This window comes from Protopterus annectens, chromosome 4.part1, assembly GCF_019279795.1.
Source record: "Protopterus annectens isolate FY-2018-M chromosome 4.part1, PAN1.0, whole genome shotgun sequence".
Lineage (NCBI taxonomy): Eukaryota > Metazoa > Chordata > Ceratodontiformes > Protopteridae > Protopterus > Protopterus annectens.
In genome coordinates this window covers 839,273,047-839,288,830 of record NC_056734.1, presented here as the reverse complement: position 1 = coordinate 839,288,830, position 15,784 = coordinate 839,273,047, and the positions used below count along the sequence as shown (strand labels likewise).

General features: G+C 36.9%; 1 protein-coding gene across 1 annotated transcript in view; it reads left to right on the top strand.

The window, feature by feature from the left end:
- The window catches only part of HPS3 (HPS3 biogenesis of lysosomal organelles complex 2 subunit 1), a 603,825-nt gene that overhangs the window by 315,204 nt on the left and 272,837 nt on the right, over positions 1 to 15,784 (top strand). The window contains exon 13 of the mRNA XM_044070618.1: positions 13,399 to 13,593. Coding sequence (XP_043926553.1) covers positions 13,399 to 13,593 — 195 coding nt within the window. The remainder of the gene's footprint in view (positions 1 to 13,398; positions 13,594 to 15,784) is intronic.

The window sequence follows — 15,784 nt, the reverse complement described above, 5'->3', positions numbered from 1 at the left end:
ATTATTGTATTAGGAAATGCAGATACTTCCATTGTCCTACTCATAAAATTCAAGCTTACTCTTTCAGATGCTTTCTCTACATTAAGACCCACCAAAAACAGCAGTATTTTCTTACATTCTGCTTCTCTCTGTATCATCATTGGTCTATTAATGTTGTCAAATGTGTACCCCTCCTTCACAAAGCTACATTGGTCCCTATCTTTCAATTTTATCATCGCCTTTGTCATTCTTTTAGCCGTTATAGACATTAACACTTTATAATCATGGTTTAGAATTGAAATGGGCATGTATGAAGCTGAGTCTTTACTGTCTTTAAGTATTACAGCTACCACAGCTTTGTTTTTTTTTTTTTTTTTACAGGAAGTTGGTGCCGTCCCTTCTTTTAAAATACATTTAAACAAAACCTTCCAGATCTTTATTACTTTCTTCCCTATTAATTTCCAAACATCCACCAGAATATGATCTATTTCTGGAAACTTTTCCTGTAGATTGGTTATACATCACCATTTTTGTATCTCATTTCCACATGTCTTAATAGTTAGTTGTTGAGCCTCATCTACCTCTAACCCTGGCATATTTAAGTCTGCCATAAATATTTCATTTGTGCTTTTTCTTGATTTCCCCACTTCTCTGCTTTATGCAAAGTTTAATAAAATTTATGAAATATCTTTATTACTGCCACAGGATCTCTGGTTGTTTTTCTTGTTATAGGTTCCCTAAGTTTGGCAAAAACCCTTTCAACTTCCTGTTGCCTAAGTTGTTGTGACAAAAGATTTTGTGCTCTGGAGCTATTATCAAAATATATTTGCTTAACAGCAATCGTTCTAAACTGATGCATATTATCCAAGTACTCCCTTTTTTCTTTTCAGTACTCTGTAATTGGCCTCCTCTTGTTCTGTGAGATTCCCCTTATTTTGTAATACTTTAACCTTTGTCAGCCCCTCTAAATAATGCTTATTACTACTTAACCAGATCTGTCTTTGTTTTATTTCTACCCTGTTTTAAACTCTACTTAAATTTTATCCCACACACTAGATATAATTTCTGGAGTAATTGTTTTCTTCCCTAATAGCTTGCTGATAATTTCCACTACCCATTCCTTAAATTCTTCTCTTTTTTAAGAGCTAGATGGGGAAGGGGAAGCACAGTATCTCATCTTTACTTCGTTACCCTGCATTTTTATTTTAGTACTTATTGGCACATGATCTAAAATTGTTATTGGATGCATATCAGACTTCTCAGTTAAATGGACATGCTCAAGTCTAGCCCAGCTATTGTACTTTGGAGAATAATATGTAAATTCTGACCGAGTTCCTGCTACTGAAGTCACATGTTTTATACCAAATATTTTTTACAAATTTCTTCAGAAATCTACTCACTTTTGTTGTATTTTCCACTCTAGGCCCCCCCAGATACATCCTTATTGTTGAAAATCAAATTCCAGTCCCCTCCTCCAAACAATTCTCCCTTATGAAAGCTGATTATTTCTTCCAGAAATTTTAAGCTCCAAAATAGCAGTTTTAGGTGGAATATAAAATTATTATTATTTTCCTCCTGTATTGCTACCAGAGCTCCTCTATCAATTAATGTAAGTAGTCTTCTTTTTATTTGCCCTAACATTCTGCAGAATATCCATACTGAAATCCCTTCTTTATCGAATTCACATGGCTCAGTTCTTTTCAAACATATCTGCTGTAGCATTGTTATTTGCACTGTGCATTTCTTAATATAGTTCATTACTCTTTCTTTTTTGTATATACCCGTGAGAGCATTCACATTTCAATGTAATTTGGAAAGTGTTGCCATTATGATAAGAAGTTATTGTTCCTACCTGTTATGTACAGCAGCTTTTTTTAAATGTTTGTTTTCAGCTTTTGTGTTATATGCATGCACTAATGATTGGCAGGTTGATCTTTTATACAGTTGTTTCTTATCATGTCCATTTCAATGTCTGTCTCATCTTACAAGACATTTTGTTTTAGTGAAAACCCTAAAACAATAAAACAAACACCTTCCCAGGAATACCCCAATAATGTATTAACTTAATGCTAACATACAAAATGATGTAGATATTCAAATAATGATGTTTAACCCTCCTAACAGGAACAGTTGTCCCATATTGACAGCTACAATCACAGGCTTTAATTAACTTATAGTTAAGGTTATCCATGTTAAGATGCATGGTACATTCTATGCTTCTATTTATACTAAGTGCTGTCTGTTTTTGTCCTATCCTTATTCCTCTTTCATATGTAGAAAATAACTTGAATGCTTTCAGAAAACATTAGCTTTTAGCCTTAAAAAATATTGCCCTCTTTTCAGCTTGTCTCCATAGAAACATAAGAACCAGATACTTAGTTGCCTTCAGCTACAAGATTCTCCTGTTACACTGTGAACATTTATTTCTTAAAGGAAAACATTCATTACATTCAGTGTTTTCATATTTACTTGTGTCCACTTAAAATTTTATTAAATCAAGCTAAGTGTTCTAATCCAGTCATTCCCTATGCAAACGTATATCAGCTTCACTTATATCATGACCTGTTATAATTTTACACACCACCCCGCACCTCAACAACCCAAGATTACAGCCTGTTATCTTGAATGTGCTTTTGTCCAATCTTTCTTCTCTTTTTGCATTGCAATGCTTACATTTCTTAAAACTAAAAAAGAAGAAAGGAGGAAGAAGAAGAAAAAAGGGACACTTGTTTTAGTATCCTTGTAGTTTATGCCATGAAATGTTTCATAGAAATACTGTTAAGAACAAAAATTGTTTTACTTACATATTTCCCGTCTGTTCCATTTCCTTTACTGGTCTTCCAAACATTAATGACATGAAGTAGGCCAAATGCTTTGGACTACCCTTCAAGTTTAACAAAGTCTAAAAAGTCCAGTGTTTCCAGTTTTTCTTGTTTAGCTATATTTCACAAATGTAATTGATGCTTTATAATCCTACATTTATTCATTAATTTCCAAGTTGCTGGGTTTCTTCATGTTGATCTCCATCTCACAACTCCAGTCTGTGGTACATTTCCAACATACTACCGTTTTTTCTAGTTAATTCCTCTGTTTTTCTCTATCTATGAAGCATTTTCCTTTGGAACATTGGAAAATATTTCACTGGCAAAGTCTTTCTTTGAACTTTATTTTCAGAAGAATAAGAAGCACAGTCCCCTTCTGTTTGATGTGTCATCAAACATCAAAAAGATGTTTGATCGTTTTGTTGGACAAACTTTTGTTTTTCTTTCTTAGCCTTTTCTGTAACAAAAATGACTTTGATCCTCCAAGACAAAAATGTTCTGAAGACAACTGGATAGAGCAGCTTGAGTCTTACAACTGCCACTCGACATTCCCTGTTTGCTGTAATAAATTTGCTCTTCCTCTGCCAGGTGTACAGTGAGTAATCATGTTCCACAAACACTCAACTGTCTTCAACTTATAGTACTTTGTCTTATATAGGCCTATAGTGGATTCTGGAAAATCTAAAACTAGCTATATAACTAAATTTCTGGACAGACAGTTAAAAACAGAAGTAAGTAACATCCCAAACCTATGCCGTGATTCATGGCAATTTCTGACTTTATGTAATAATTTAAATCCATTAAATGAGGGAGTTTTTATAAAAATTGATGTGAAGGACTTGTATAGTAGTATTCCCCATGACCAAGGTAAAGATTGGTTTGCCTTATATTTATGGGAAATTATGGGATTAAGTCAAAGATAAAATCAATACATATAGTCAACTGATTGATTTAGTCCTGAAATATAACTACATCTATTTTGAGGGACATTATTTCAGACAGATGGAAGGAGTGGCCATGGGGTCAGCATGTAGCCCCCTTTTTGCAAATGTCATTATGGCATGGTGGGAACAGAAGTTTTTGTATCCAAGTCCTTATTTTGCATATATAAATATGTATGTTAGATTTTTGGGTGACCTGTTTGTGATGTGGAAGGGCCCTGTAACAGAAATCCCAAATTTTATAGATTATATTAATAAATCAACAGGTTTTCTTAAGTTTACCTATACTGTGAGTTATGATAAAGTAGCATATCTAGATGTAATGATAGAAAGGAAAGAAAATGGACAAGGTTTAAAATATAAAATATACAGAAAACCAACACACTCAAACACCGACTTACACTACTCCAGTAACCATCCTATACATGTGAAGAGAGGAGTAGTGAAGGGACAGATGGTTCGAGCTGCACGGATGGTCTCGGACCATACAGATTTTATTGATGAGTGTTGGTTTTTATCTAGTATGTTTTACAATAGGGGATACCCTAGGAGAATAGTAAACCAAATTCGTAATGAAGTTGTCAGTAAGTGGGAACATGGTTATTATACACCATTATTAAAGGAATATAATGAAAATCTGTCAACTAGTAACTGGGATCAGATGACAATTTCTATAGATACAAATACTCAGATTATGGAAATTAATAGTAATAATGATAATGGAAACAATAATAGTATCAAAAAATTGTTTTGTCCTTTTGTGGTGACTTATCACAGTAATAGTATGATTATAAGAGATATACTGCAAAAGAATTGGAGTGTAATAAAAATGGATAAAAATCTAGTGGAAAAATTAGAAATTAATCCAAACGTAGTGTATAGGAGGGGTTTAAACTTTAAAAACATCTTGGAGAGATAGGTACAGGGTATGAAGGAAGGAAAGATAAGTCCTTGTGGGATGTGTAATCAATGTCAATATGCTTTTTAATGGATCAAGTGTTCAAATTATGAATAAAACAATGCATGTAAAAGGTAAATACAGCTGCTATACAAAGGGGGTTGTATATATTGCTTTTTGTCTGAAATGCCCAAGATTTTATGTGGGTAAAACAGAACGGAAATTGTCCCAAAGAATATATGAACACATGTATGATATAGCCCACCAGAAGGACACAGATGCATTGTACAGACATCTTAAAAAATACCCTGCACATAGTTTTAAATTCTTGATAGTACATCAAGTTATAAAAGATCCCAGAGGGGGATCTTGTAAGTTGAATTTGAAGAGTAAAGAAACATGGTGGCAAATCTACCTGAAAGCAAGTACCCCCCCCCCCGGTTTAAATGATATGATATCAATAAATAGTTTTTTAAAATTAAAAGTGTATGATAGATAAGAAAGAAAATGAACTATTAAGTATAATAAGTGAATGTTTTAAAGTTTTTTATAACTTTATGTATTAATTTTATGTATTAATATATGTTTAAGAAAAGGTTTTAATTATGAGGTATGAACATCTATTGGCTGGTAATAGCATGTGACAGTTTTAAGTAATATAAATAATGAATTGGTGTATTAGGAGGTTGTATTAAGTATAATAAGTGAATGTTTTAAAGTTTTTTATAACTTTATGTATTAATTTTATGTATTAATATATGTTTAAGAAAAAGTTTTAATTATGAGGTATGAACATCTATTGGCTGGTAATAGCATGTGACAGTTTTAAGTAATATAAATAATGAATTGGTGTATTAGGAAGTTGTCTGAAGAAGTTTGGTGATTCAACTAAACGAAAGCGCTAATAAAATTGTTCCAAGAATATATTGTGCCTTTTTCCACTGTCAGACGCTTTTTGGTATTTGGTGTTGGTCAGTGTTGACATTGAGTGTTTTGTCTGTACTGAGAAGCCATGCTTGGCTTAAGGAGCAGACCTTGCCAGACCATGTCAAATCAAAATTACTAGACGCTCCTTTGAACAAGGACAGTCTGTTTGGCACCAAAGCAGAAGAGGTTCTAAAAAAGATGGAGCAAAAAGCTAAGTCTATGCAGACAGTCAAAGACTTTTTGCAAGTGCAGCCTCCAAGATGTAGCAGGCATTGTCCCTCAAAACAGGGGTTCTTTCCAGCCCCCTCAAGGCCATCTCAAACTAGACCCAGGGCAAACAGACCCCCAAGATTACAGTCTCAGGGTATGCAGAGATCTAAGCAATGGAGTACCTCCACTTCTAAAACAGGGAGTGCTAAGCCACCCCCTTACAGAAAGAATTCATAATGACTTCTCAACTCCACTCCTCACATCTGCCCAAGTGCTTGTGCCCCTGGGAGGAAAACTTGTCCATCATGCAAAAAGCTGGACCTACATCACCAAAGACAGATGGGTTCTCAACATTGTATCCCAGGGGTAAAACTAAGACAATACAAAGCGAACTGGATAACCAGGAAAAGTAAAATTTTATTGAGCACTTTCATCAATTTTTAACTATGACTTCTTCAGAATAAAATCAAGTTACACACTGAGTCTTATATAACCAGTGCAATAAATCAATTAAAAAACTGTAAAAAGTACATCCACTTTTAAAGGTACAGGCTCCCTTAATGAATTTTACTAGCAAGTCATGTAAATTTTGACCATAGGTGTTATATCTCTTTATAACTTTATTTTCATAACCAAGAACAAATAAAATCAATAACATTCTTGTCATGGTTGTAAAAAACATGGAATATTTAGATGGAGAAGTCTACTTTTAATTTAAAAAAACTGCAAAGTGAAACCATATCATTAAACCCTGGGCTAGTGGTGGCATTGACCCTCATTTGCCATAATAGTTCTTTATATTCAAGTAAATGGTCAGTAGGACCACCCCTTTCGTCTTTGATGATCTGTTCAAGAACTATAAACTTGAAATAGTGACCTGGGTAAAGGTTGATATGTTTGGCTAATGCATTTGTAATGTTACATTTATCTATATCATAAATATGTTGATAAATGCGGGTTCTAAAAGTATTTTGGCTTTTCCGATATAGAAGCACATACAAGTCTGACAAATGTTGGCATAAATGACTTTTTTACTACCACAATTGTATTTGTGAAATAATCTAACCCATCCATAACCTTTGAGTAAAACCCTGTCTCCATCTAATATGTGCTTACACTGCATGCACTACCCACATTTAGTCATTTTTCCCAGTCTACCGGTGATACTGCTAAATGGATTTCTTTCAAGGATATTTTTACAGTTTTTTAATTGATTTATTGCACTGGTTATATAAGACCCAGTGTGTAACTTGATTTTATTCTGAAGAAGTCATAGTTAAAAACTGACAAAAGCGCTCAATAAAATTTTACTTTTCCTGGTCATCCAGTTCGCTTTGTATTTTCTTAGTTTTGCTCCTTTTGGTTTACAATGTATCTCAGGGGGTACATATTTTACTTCCACTCACTGCCAACCCCAAAAGGGTTCCTAGACCTTCCTCCAAACCAGTGGGCAGAGGCACAAAACCAAGTTCAATCCCTGCTCTTCATAAGGACAATTCAGCCTGTTCCTGCAGAACAGATAAGTCAAGGATTTTACTCCACACTTTTCCTGATATCCAGAAAAGAGGGCACTTGGCGCCCAATCCTAGATCTTTCCTTCTAAACACCTTCCTGGTGGTTCCAAAATTCAAAATGCTCACCCTTCAGCAGCTTCTCCCTATGCTGTCCAAAGATGCCTTGTTAGCCAGCCTAGACCTAAAAGAAGCCTATTTGCACACCCCTATCAGGGACTCATGCAGGAAATACCTACGTTTCAGGGCAGGATCTATGCATTATCAGTTCTCTGCACTTCCCTTTGGCTTATCCACTGCTCCCAGAGTCTTCACAAAATGCCTGGCTCCAGCCTTTGCCTATTGCAGACAGAGAAAGATTAAAATTTACCCTTACTTGGACAATTGCCTGATTCAGGCAGACAGTCAGGAAAAGCTATTGCAGCACCTGACATTTGTAAAGAATCTTCTAAATTCCCTGGGGTACACTATCAATGAAAAGAAATCAAAACTAGTCCCCAGTCAAGACTGTATTCCTGGGAGCAAGCTTGGACACAGCATCCCAGATGGCATTCCTTACTCCAGAAAAACAAGCCTATCTAACAGGCTACTTCGCTCAAATGGCCACCAGAACCCAGCTATCCTCAAGGAAAATCCTGCAGACCCTAGAGTTCATGGCCTCTTGCATTCTACTAATTCCATATGCCAGACTGCATATGAGGAAACTTCAGTGGTACTTAAAAAGTCTTTGGTGCCAACATTCTCAGGACCTGGAAACCGTCATACCTGTCATACCTTGTCTAAGGACAGAGTTTCTCTGGTGGGCAACAGCATGCAACCACTACAAGGGACTTCCCTTTACTTAACCCCACATCACCCAGACCCTAACCTCAGATGCATCAGACTATGCCTGGGGGGCACATCTGGACGACAAGTGCATTCAGGCCCAATGGAGTCCAAGTCAAATTCATCTGCACATCAACCAAAAAGAGATAACAGCTGTTCAGCACGCTCTGACAGCTTTCAGATCCCTACTCTCAACAGGACCCTTGCTAATAAAAACAGACAACACCACAATTATGTGGTACATCAACAAGCAGGGGGGAACCTATTTTGCCCACTCTGCAGTCTAGCCATGGCCGTGTGGAACACAGCTTTGGGCATGCATATTCATCTGCAAGCTCAATTCCTGCCAGACAAACCAAACTTTCTAGCAGACAACTTAAACAGAAATCTCCTAGACCCACACGAGTGGCAATTAGACCCCAGCACTTTCAGCCTTCTAACCCAGAAATGGGGGACCCTGGGGGTGGACTTTTTTTGCCTCCCCCTACAAACACCAACTCAGCAAATTCTGCACCAGGACACCTCACAGCAGGGCCTGGAAAGTGGATGCCCTATCCTTCCAGTGGGTAAACCTCTCAATCTATGCATTTCCCCCTCTGCCTCTTCTCACAAGAATATTACTCAAGATAAGACAGGACAGACCAAGGGCAATCCTGATTGCCCCAGACTGGCCACACCAGCACTGGTACCCACTGCTGTGCAGCTTGTCACAGGTGTCACCCTGGCACCTACCCCAGATCCCAACCCTCCTTACTCTGCAGGAGGGACAGATCTTGCATCCACAATTGCAAACCCTGAGTGTTGCAGCCTGGCTTATTCCTTGAATTCTCCCCCAGTGACCAGCCTAAGCAAACAGGTGCTGGATGTCATTCTTGAAGCCAGAAGACCCAGTACAAGGAAATCTTATGCTGATAAGTGGAAAATGTATTGTTCCTGGATTCAGTCTAAAGGAGAGGATACAACACTGCCCTCCTTACCTCTAATCCTGGATTACCTAGCAGATCTACTCCACAGAGGCCTATCCTTCTCTTCCATTGAGATCCATGCCTCTGCCATCTCGACTCATTACAACACTGAGCTATCTCTCTTCTCTCAACCTCTCATCAAACGGTTCCTGAGAGGGGCAGACAACTTATGGCTACCAAGGAGAGCCCCCACCCCTGCTTGGGAACTTAACTTTGTACTGGAAAAGCTCACACTACCCCCTTTGAGCCTGTAGTGTCTGCAGAGATAAAATTCCTCTTTTGGAAAATAGCCTTGCTTCTGGCCATCACTTCAGCTAGAAGAGTGTCTGAGCTACAAGCACTTATGGCTGTTGAACCCTTCATTATTGTTCATGCTGACAGGGTCTCCCTCAGGACTATCCCTTCCTTTATGCCTAAAGTGGTGTCCAGTGTGGCTCTCAACCAATCTATCCATTTGCCAACCTTCTTCCCTAATCCTCAGAATAAAGGGGAAAAGATCCTGCACTCCTTAGACGTGCACAGACAGCTCAGATTCTACCTTGATAGGACTAAACCCTTCAGGAAATCTGAGCAGTTACTAGTCAGTTTTGCATCAGGGGCAGAGGGCAAGACCATCTCAAAACAAACAATTTCCAAATGGATAGCACAATGTATCCATTTCTGCTACAAACACCATGGGAAACCAACCCCTCAGGGGGTCAGAAAGCATTCCACGAGGGCAACTGCTACCTCTACAGCATTCCTCAGGGGAGTCCCTACCAGGGACATTCTGGAAGCTGCTACCCGGAGTTCTGTTCACACTTTCACCAACCATTACCACCTGCCTATCTTTTCCAAATCCAGGGTGGGTTTTGCAACAGCAGTCCAGCAGGGCATACTAGCCAGCCCCAACTCTTCTTCACTGCCTCCACCCATTCTTCAGCGTTGGGAATCAACCCAAGTGTGATGACTTCAACAGTGAAGCACGAAGAACATAGTACAGTTGTGTACACTTACCATAAATGTAGATGTTCGAGTGTATTCACTGTTGCAGTCTTGGTTTCCCACCCTCCAGCCCCCTTGTCTCTCTCTCTCTCCTCTCTAAGTCTATTACTCACCCCTTACAGGGCTATTGGTATTTACTTTTTACTGGTGGTGTTTTCCCACCATAACGTAGCTCCCTATTTGGGGGGCTCCTGACATCTGGGGCAAGAAAAACTGATGTAATGGCGTTTACTGCCTGTTTTTATACCCCTGATGACCTGACGTCAGTCTTGAAGTGACAGCAACTGACGCAAAAATACTAAGTCACTGGTATTCAGGCCGACGGAGGGCTAACCTGCAGGCAGATAACCCAAGTGTGATGACTGCAACAGTGAATACCCTCGAACATCTACATTTATGGTAAGTGTGCACAACTGTACTTTGCTACTGATCACAGTATCGCTCTGCTAACAACGACCATCTAAACTTGGATAGTAAGGGTATTCGGGTTTTTACATGGCTAGGGTTGTAAAGGCTCAAGGGCCATTAGCCTAGTAACCTCCTGTGAACTTGTTAACATATTTTTTCCTCTAGATTACCGGACGTAATATCTTGCACCAAAGCTAGAGCTTGAACTGCTTTTTTGCTGAACAGCTGCAGGATTCTTCTCAACCAGTGTTTTCTCCCCACCTTTGGTGGTTGATTTTCTTTCATGTTCTCTAAATTTCTTCTTTGCTGGCATCCGGGCAGTCCACTTACTAACCAGTAGCTGAAATTTACCCAGTAAGACAGATTCATTGGCTCTGTTTTCTGAGTTTCACACTGAGAGAGCTGAAATTAAGCTGTTACTCAATGTGTAGCCATCTTGGAAGCCATGCCTCTTTATATATTTGTGTGTAGTATTGTTTCAAATGAACATGAGCTCTTTAAAAAAATCTCTTCTTCTCCAAGAAATAAAATATTAACTATAAACATACTTTTGCAAAACCATAGATCTGATACTCTGTACAAACAGCCATATAAAGCTTTTCTCATTGTTTCTATTATTCAAACTTTGATGGGCAAAATAACAGCTGTTATAAATCACTGATCTGTTTATTTCTTGCCTGGAACATTTTATTTCCTCTATCCTTGTATTGCTAGATAACCAGGAGATATTTCAGATGATGTAGCTGTTGAAGGGTCAAACTATACTATCCAAACATAGTGTCTCCACCCTGTTGTAGAATAGCTGAGCTTATTGTGGTCAGACCGACAGTACTGGAGGAGACTTGTCAGTCTGTAGAAATAGGACAAGAAAATGAAATGCAGTAGTTATATTCTTAGTGGTAGTTTCAGATCTCATTGGATTTAAAATACATTCTAGTGTGCATGTTTTACATTTCCTTTATACCAATCAACTTCATTCTACAAATTTTCCTCAGTGTTTCCAGTGCATTATTTTTGTGAATCTCTGTTATCCTCTTTTCAGTTAACATAGTTATCACATTCAGTTTGCATGCTTCCCTAGTCCTAGCACATGCATTGCCAGAACTAATTTTATACAATATTGTCTTTTGATTTCTATCGCATAATATATTAACTGCCTTTTTCATTCATCGGTTATTTACTTCTCTCTTCCTCCCTTACACATTGTTATAGTACCTTTATTAAACGCAGAAGCAACACAAAGACAATTTGCAGTTTGAAAACAGGGGCTTTTGTCAGCTGTCATGCAGTACAGATTCCCGTTTCAGTTAAATATAAAGTTTAATTTTAAAATAACTAATATTGTGTAATATAACGCTATGTATTATAACTAATATAACATTTGTACTAATCAGTTTCTGTCTAGTGCTTTACTGATTTCAGTCGTTTTTAGGTGTCATTAAAAATGCAGTTCACATTTTAAGAATATTACATCCTTTGTCATATAAACATGTATCCATTTTTAAATAGTGTCCTTATTTAATGTTCCCAGTGCATTGTTTTTGTGGAGTTTGAAAACTGTTTCATTTTGCAAAATAGGTAAGGGCTTTGCAGGAATTCTCTCCCTTGAAGTGTCCATCACTGGCTTTACTACACCTGTTAACTGGTTGCTTGTGCTCTCACCACTTTCATCTGTTGTTTTCACTTTGCCAGTTCATTTTGTGCCTGTCAACGGTCTGTCTGTAGTGAATAGAAAACTTAAAGTAAAGCAGGATGCAGTAAATCAAAACAAAGTTTCATTTTGTTGCAGAGTCCTGTGGAAGGAAGAAAAATCTGTTTTTGTAATGAAAAGTCATTATTCATATAAACCCTTATGTCTCCAACCTTTAAGATTGTTTCCTTCTTCACAAAATAGATAGCATTTCTCTCCTTTAGCTGGTATATCTGCAGTTTAATCATATATGTCTTGGCTGCTTTCTCAGTTTGACATTGAGAATACTTACACCATGTGCTTTCTCTGTTTCAATTATCATATTTTCTAAAAAGTATTTGCAATCCTTCACTTCAGTTTGTTCGGGAAATGCTGTACGCCTTATATTTTCTCTGTGTGACCTATCCTTGAGTTCAACCATTTTCTGTGCCATTTGTTCATATTTTAATTTCTGTTCCACCCACCATTTTTTGCATATGTACTATTTCCTTTGAATGCCTGATTGATTAAAACATCATCTTTTTTTCTGCAGGTTTCTGTATATTCCAACAAGGGCCCACTTATCTTGAAAATATCAGGATGTGTTTGGCCTTTCTTTCTGCTAGGGTGACTGAAGAATTTCCTCCTTTTGCTACCATTATCATCTGCTTGTCCCAGCTCAGCCTCACCACACTATTTTCAGTTTCCCTCTGAACTTGCACAGTTTATTTGCCATTTACTTCACTTTTTCTTTTCCTTGTTGACCTTCTAGACTTTATAGGCTGTTCAGCTATAACTTTCTGTTAACAGTTTACAGTACACTGCTGTCACCATTTTAGAAATCTTTTTCTACCTCCTTATTTGAGCTTAGCTATGCCTGTGGGACTTTATACTCACTTGCATTGTTAGAACAAAAGGGGACTAATCAAAGGTTTATGCCTTTTCTATTTGATTTTGTTTTCTGTAATAGAGAACAGTCACAGAATGCAATTGGGGGAATTAACTAGGAACTATAGATGCTAATGATGCTAGCTAGTATAGGTTTAGGGGATGCTGACATGGTACATGGAAATGAATTGTGTGAATCTTGCTAACTTGAGTAATGAGCTGTGTTTTTACTGACTGAAGGACAACAAAAAAGAAAGTAATTTTAGTTTGCTCTAGTTCAGAAATCATTTAAGAACTACAGATATGAAGAGAACTTGCATATAATTATTTTTATATTGTAAAATCGTTGTGTGATCATTTGTTGGTATTAGGTGCTTTGCGAAGAAAGTGCTGAAGATGAAGCTGCCCCTCAGCTGATGGTGGATTTTTGGGAAGCTCTGTTGGTGTACTGTGCACATGAATCCATGATCCAGGAGCTGCTGTTTAAACTGACTGTGGTCTACATCCAGAGAATATGTGGGAAACAGCGATTAGGGGCTAGAGCACTGAAAACTGCCGAAGATCTGGTAAAGTGACTATGTAATCTTACTGTGATTTATTTATTTATTTTGGTTGGTGTGTGTATATATATATATATATATATATATATATATATATATATATATATATATATATATATATATATATATATACATATATATGTGTGTGTGTGTGTGTATGTATATATATATGTGTGTATATATATATATATATGTGTGTGTGTGTATATATATATATATATATATATTAAATACTGCCTTTATGTTGATGATGAATAAGTGAATAAGACAGCTAAAAAGAAAAGTATCTGGTGTTGGAAGGCACAGATGTGGTTAGGTGGCTAGCTGGATAGATTTCTCCATCCCATAATTATGATGTGCCTGTGCAAGTTTTTATACAGGAGGCATATTTAGTAACACAAGTGACAACCATTGCATTTTTTCATTATTCATTATTTATTTATTTATTTTGCCTTTGTTTACCAGGAAAGTCTGATTGGATTTGACATGAATCTCTTTTCAGGTGGAGGTCCAGGGAGAAAAACTCCATACATTGTACATTCATAAAAACATTTAAACGTTACAACATTAAAATCATAATAGTGTAAGCCAAAAGTGTTATACAGCGTAAGATACACACAAAGATGTTAAGCAAGAAAGACATGCAGTTAAATACAAGAATGCATATGTAGAATATGAATCACATACATATAAAAATGACATTTACACAGAGAGCAGTTTACTAGAAGCAATGAGTTTAATTCATGGGAATATATTAGTGTCAGGATAGGTCCTCTGTATAGTGAAATTAAAGATTTTTGTCAATAAATGCGTCTTAAGAGGTTGAGAAGATCAAAGTGGATACTTGGTGTTATGAAGATAGTAAATAATAAGGGAAGAAATAGCAAAGAGAATGTAGGAGGAATTCTTGTAATTAGAAATCTGGAGTGAACAGAGCATGGTCAGTATTGTCCTGTAGATAAGAAGAGAAAATATATTTTGATATTATGTTAGTCTGCCTAGTCAGGAGCAGATACATTTTTCTTTCAGGTGATATTTTAATTGTATTTTGAAGAGATTTACATTCTGATTTGTTTTTAGTGCTGGAGGGATGTAGTTTTACATTTTGAAATGCTGTTTAGTATAAGGAATTACCTGCAGAGTTGTTAAGAATATGTTGTGTTGAGCAGAGATTTAACTTTTGATCTTAGTTGACTTTCAGGGTAATATATGCGTGGTGTTTTTTATGGTGAGAAATTTGTCTGGCTTGACAAGACTTTGTGTACAGGAGCAAATTATAAGATAGGTAGTGGGGTAGTTGTAGCCAATTAAGTTCCCTGCGTGCTGGACAGTGGTGTGACCAGTAGTGGCTATTTTGTTGTAACATTGTTCTAATTGCCAGCCCTATGACATTCAGGTTTCTGAAAATGGGGCAAGCTTACAGTAGAGAAGATTGTAAATAAGCAAATGCTATACTTTTTCCTGGCTTCATCAGTGAGGAATGATTTTACTCTGTATAAAGAGACTAATTTCCGGTGTGTTTTCTTTATTGCTTGGTTAATATTTTGATTACATTTCAGCTGGTCATCAACAATGACACTTAGAAGTTTAGGCTGGTGAACTTGTTCGATCTTAGAATTATTAGCAGAGATGATGATAAAAGATGTCCTTTTGTTTCGGAGGAGTCATATTATTTATGTATTTGGTGGCTGTTTTGGTAATCACACTGATCTAAAGCAGACATTTATAGCATAACCTGGGTGGTGGTGGATTGTGGGGAATTACAAAATACACAGAACGTAAATAGGAGCTCTATCTACTTAGTACAGACTTTCTGTACTGTGAAATGCCCTTCTCTTTTGGATTTTTTATCCTTGATGCACTCACAGATAAAAACAAGTAGGTTATTTAATTAATTTATTCATTCATTCATTCATTTCTGTTTATCTGGGTAGTGGACTGATCCACAGGGTACCTTCAGCTACCACCCAGGCATGAGAACAAATGGGAGAACATTTACATAAGGAGTATAGAAAGTGCATTATGTGCAGGTTTATAATATTTACAAATGTACATATAGGTTCATAGGTTCATACTAGGCTATCTGCCCTAGGGCATTTATAAACCTAGCCAGAGTATGTTTGGCTTTCGCCACCCATTTTAAATAATTTTGCTATGCCCTTTTTCGAGGTTAGTATACTGTGTCTCTGTCTAACAG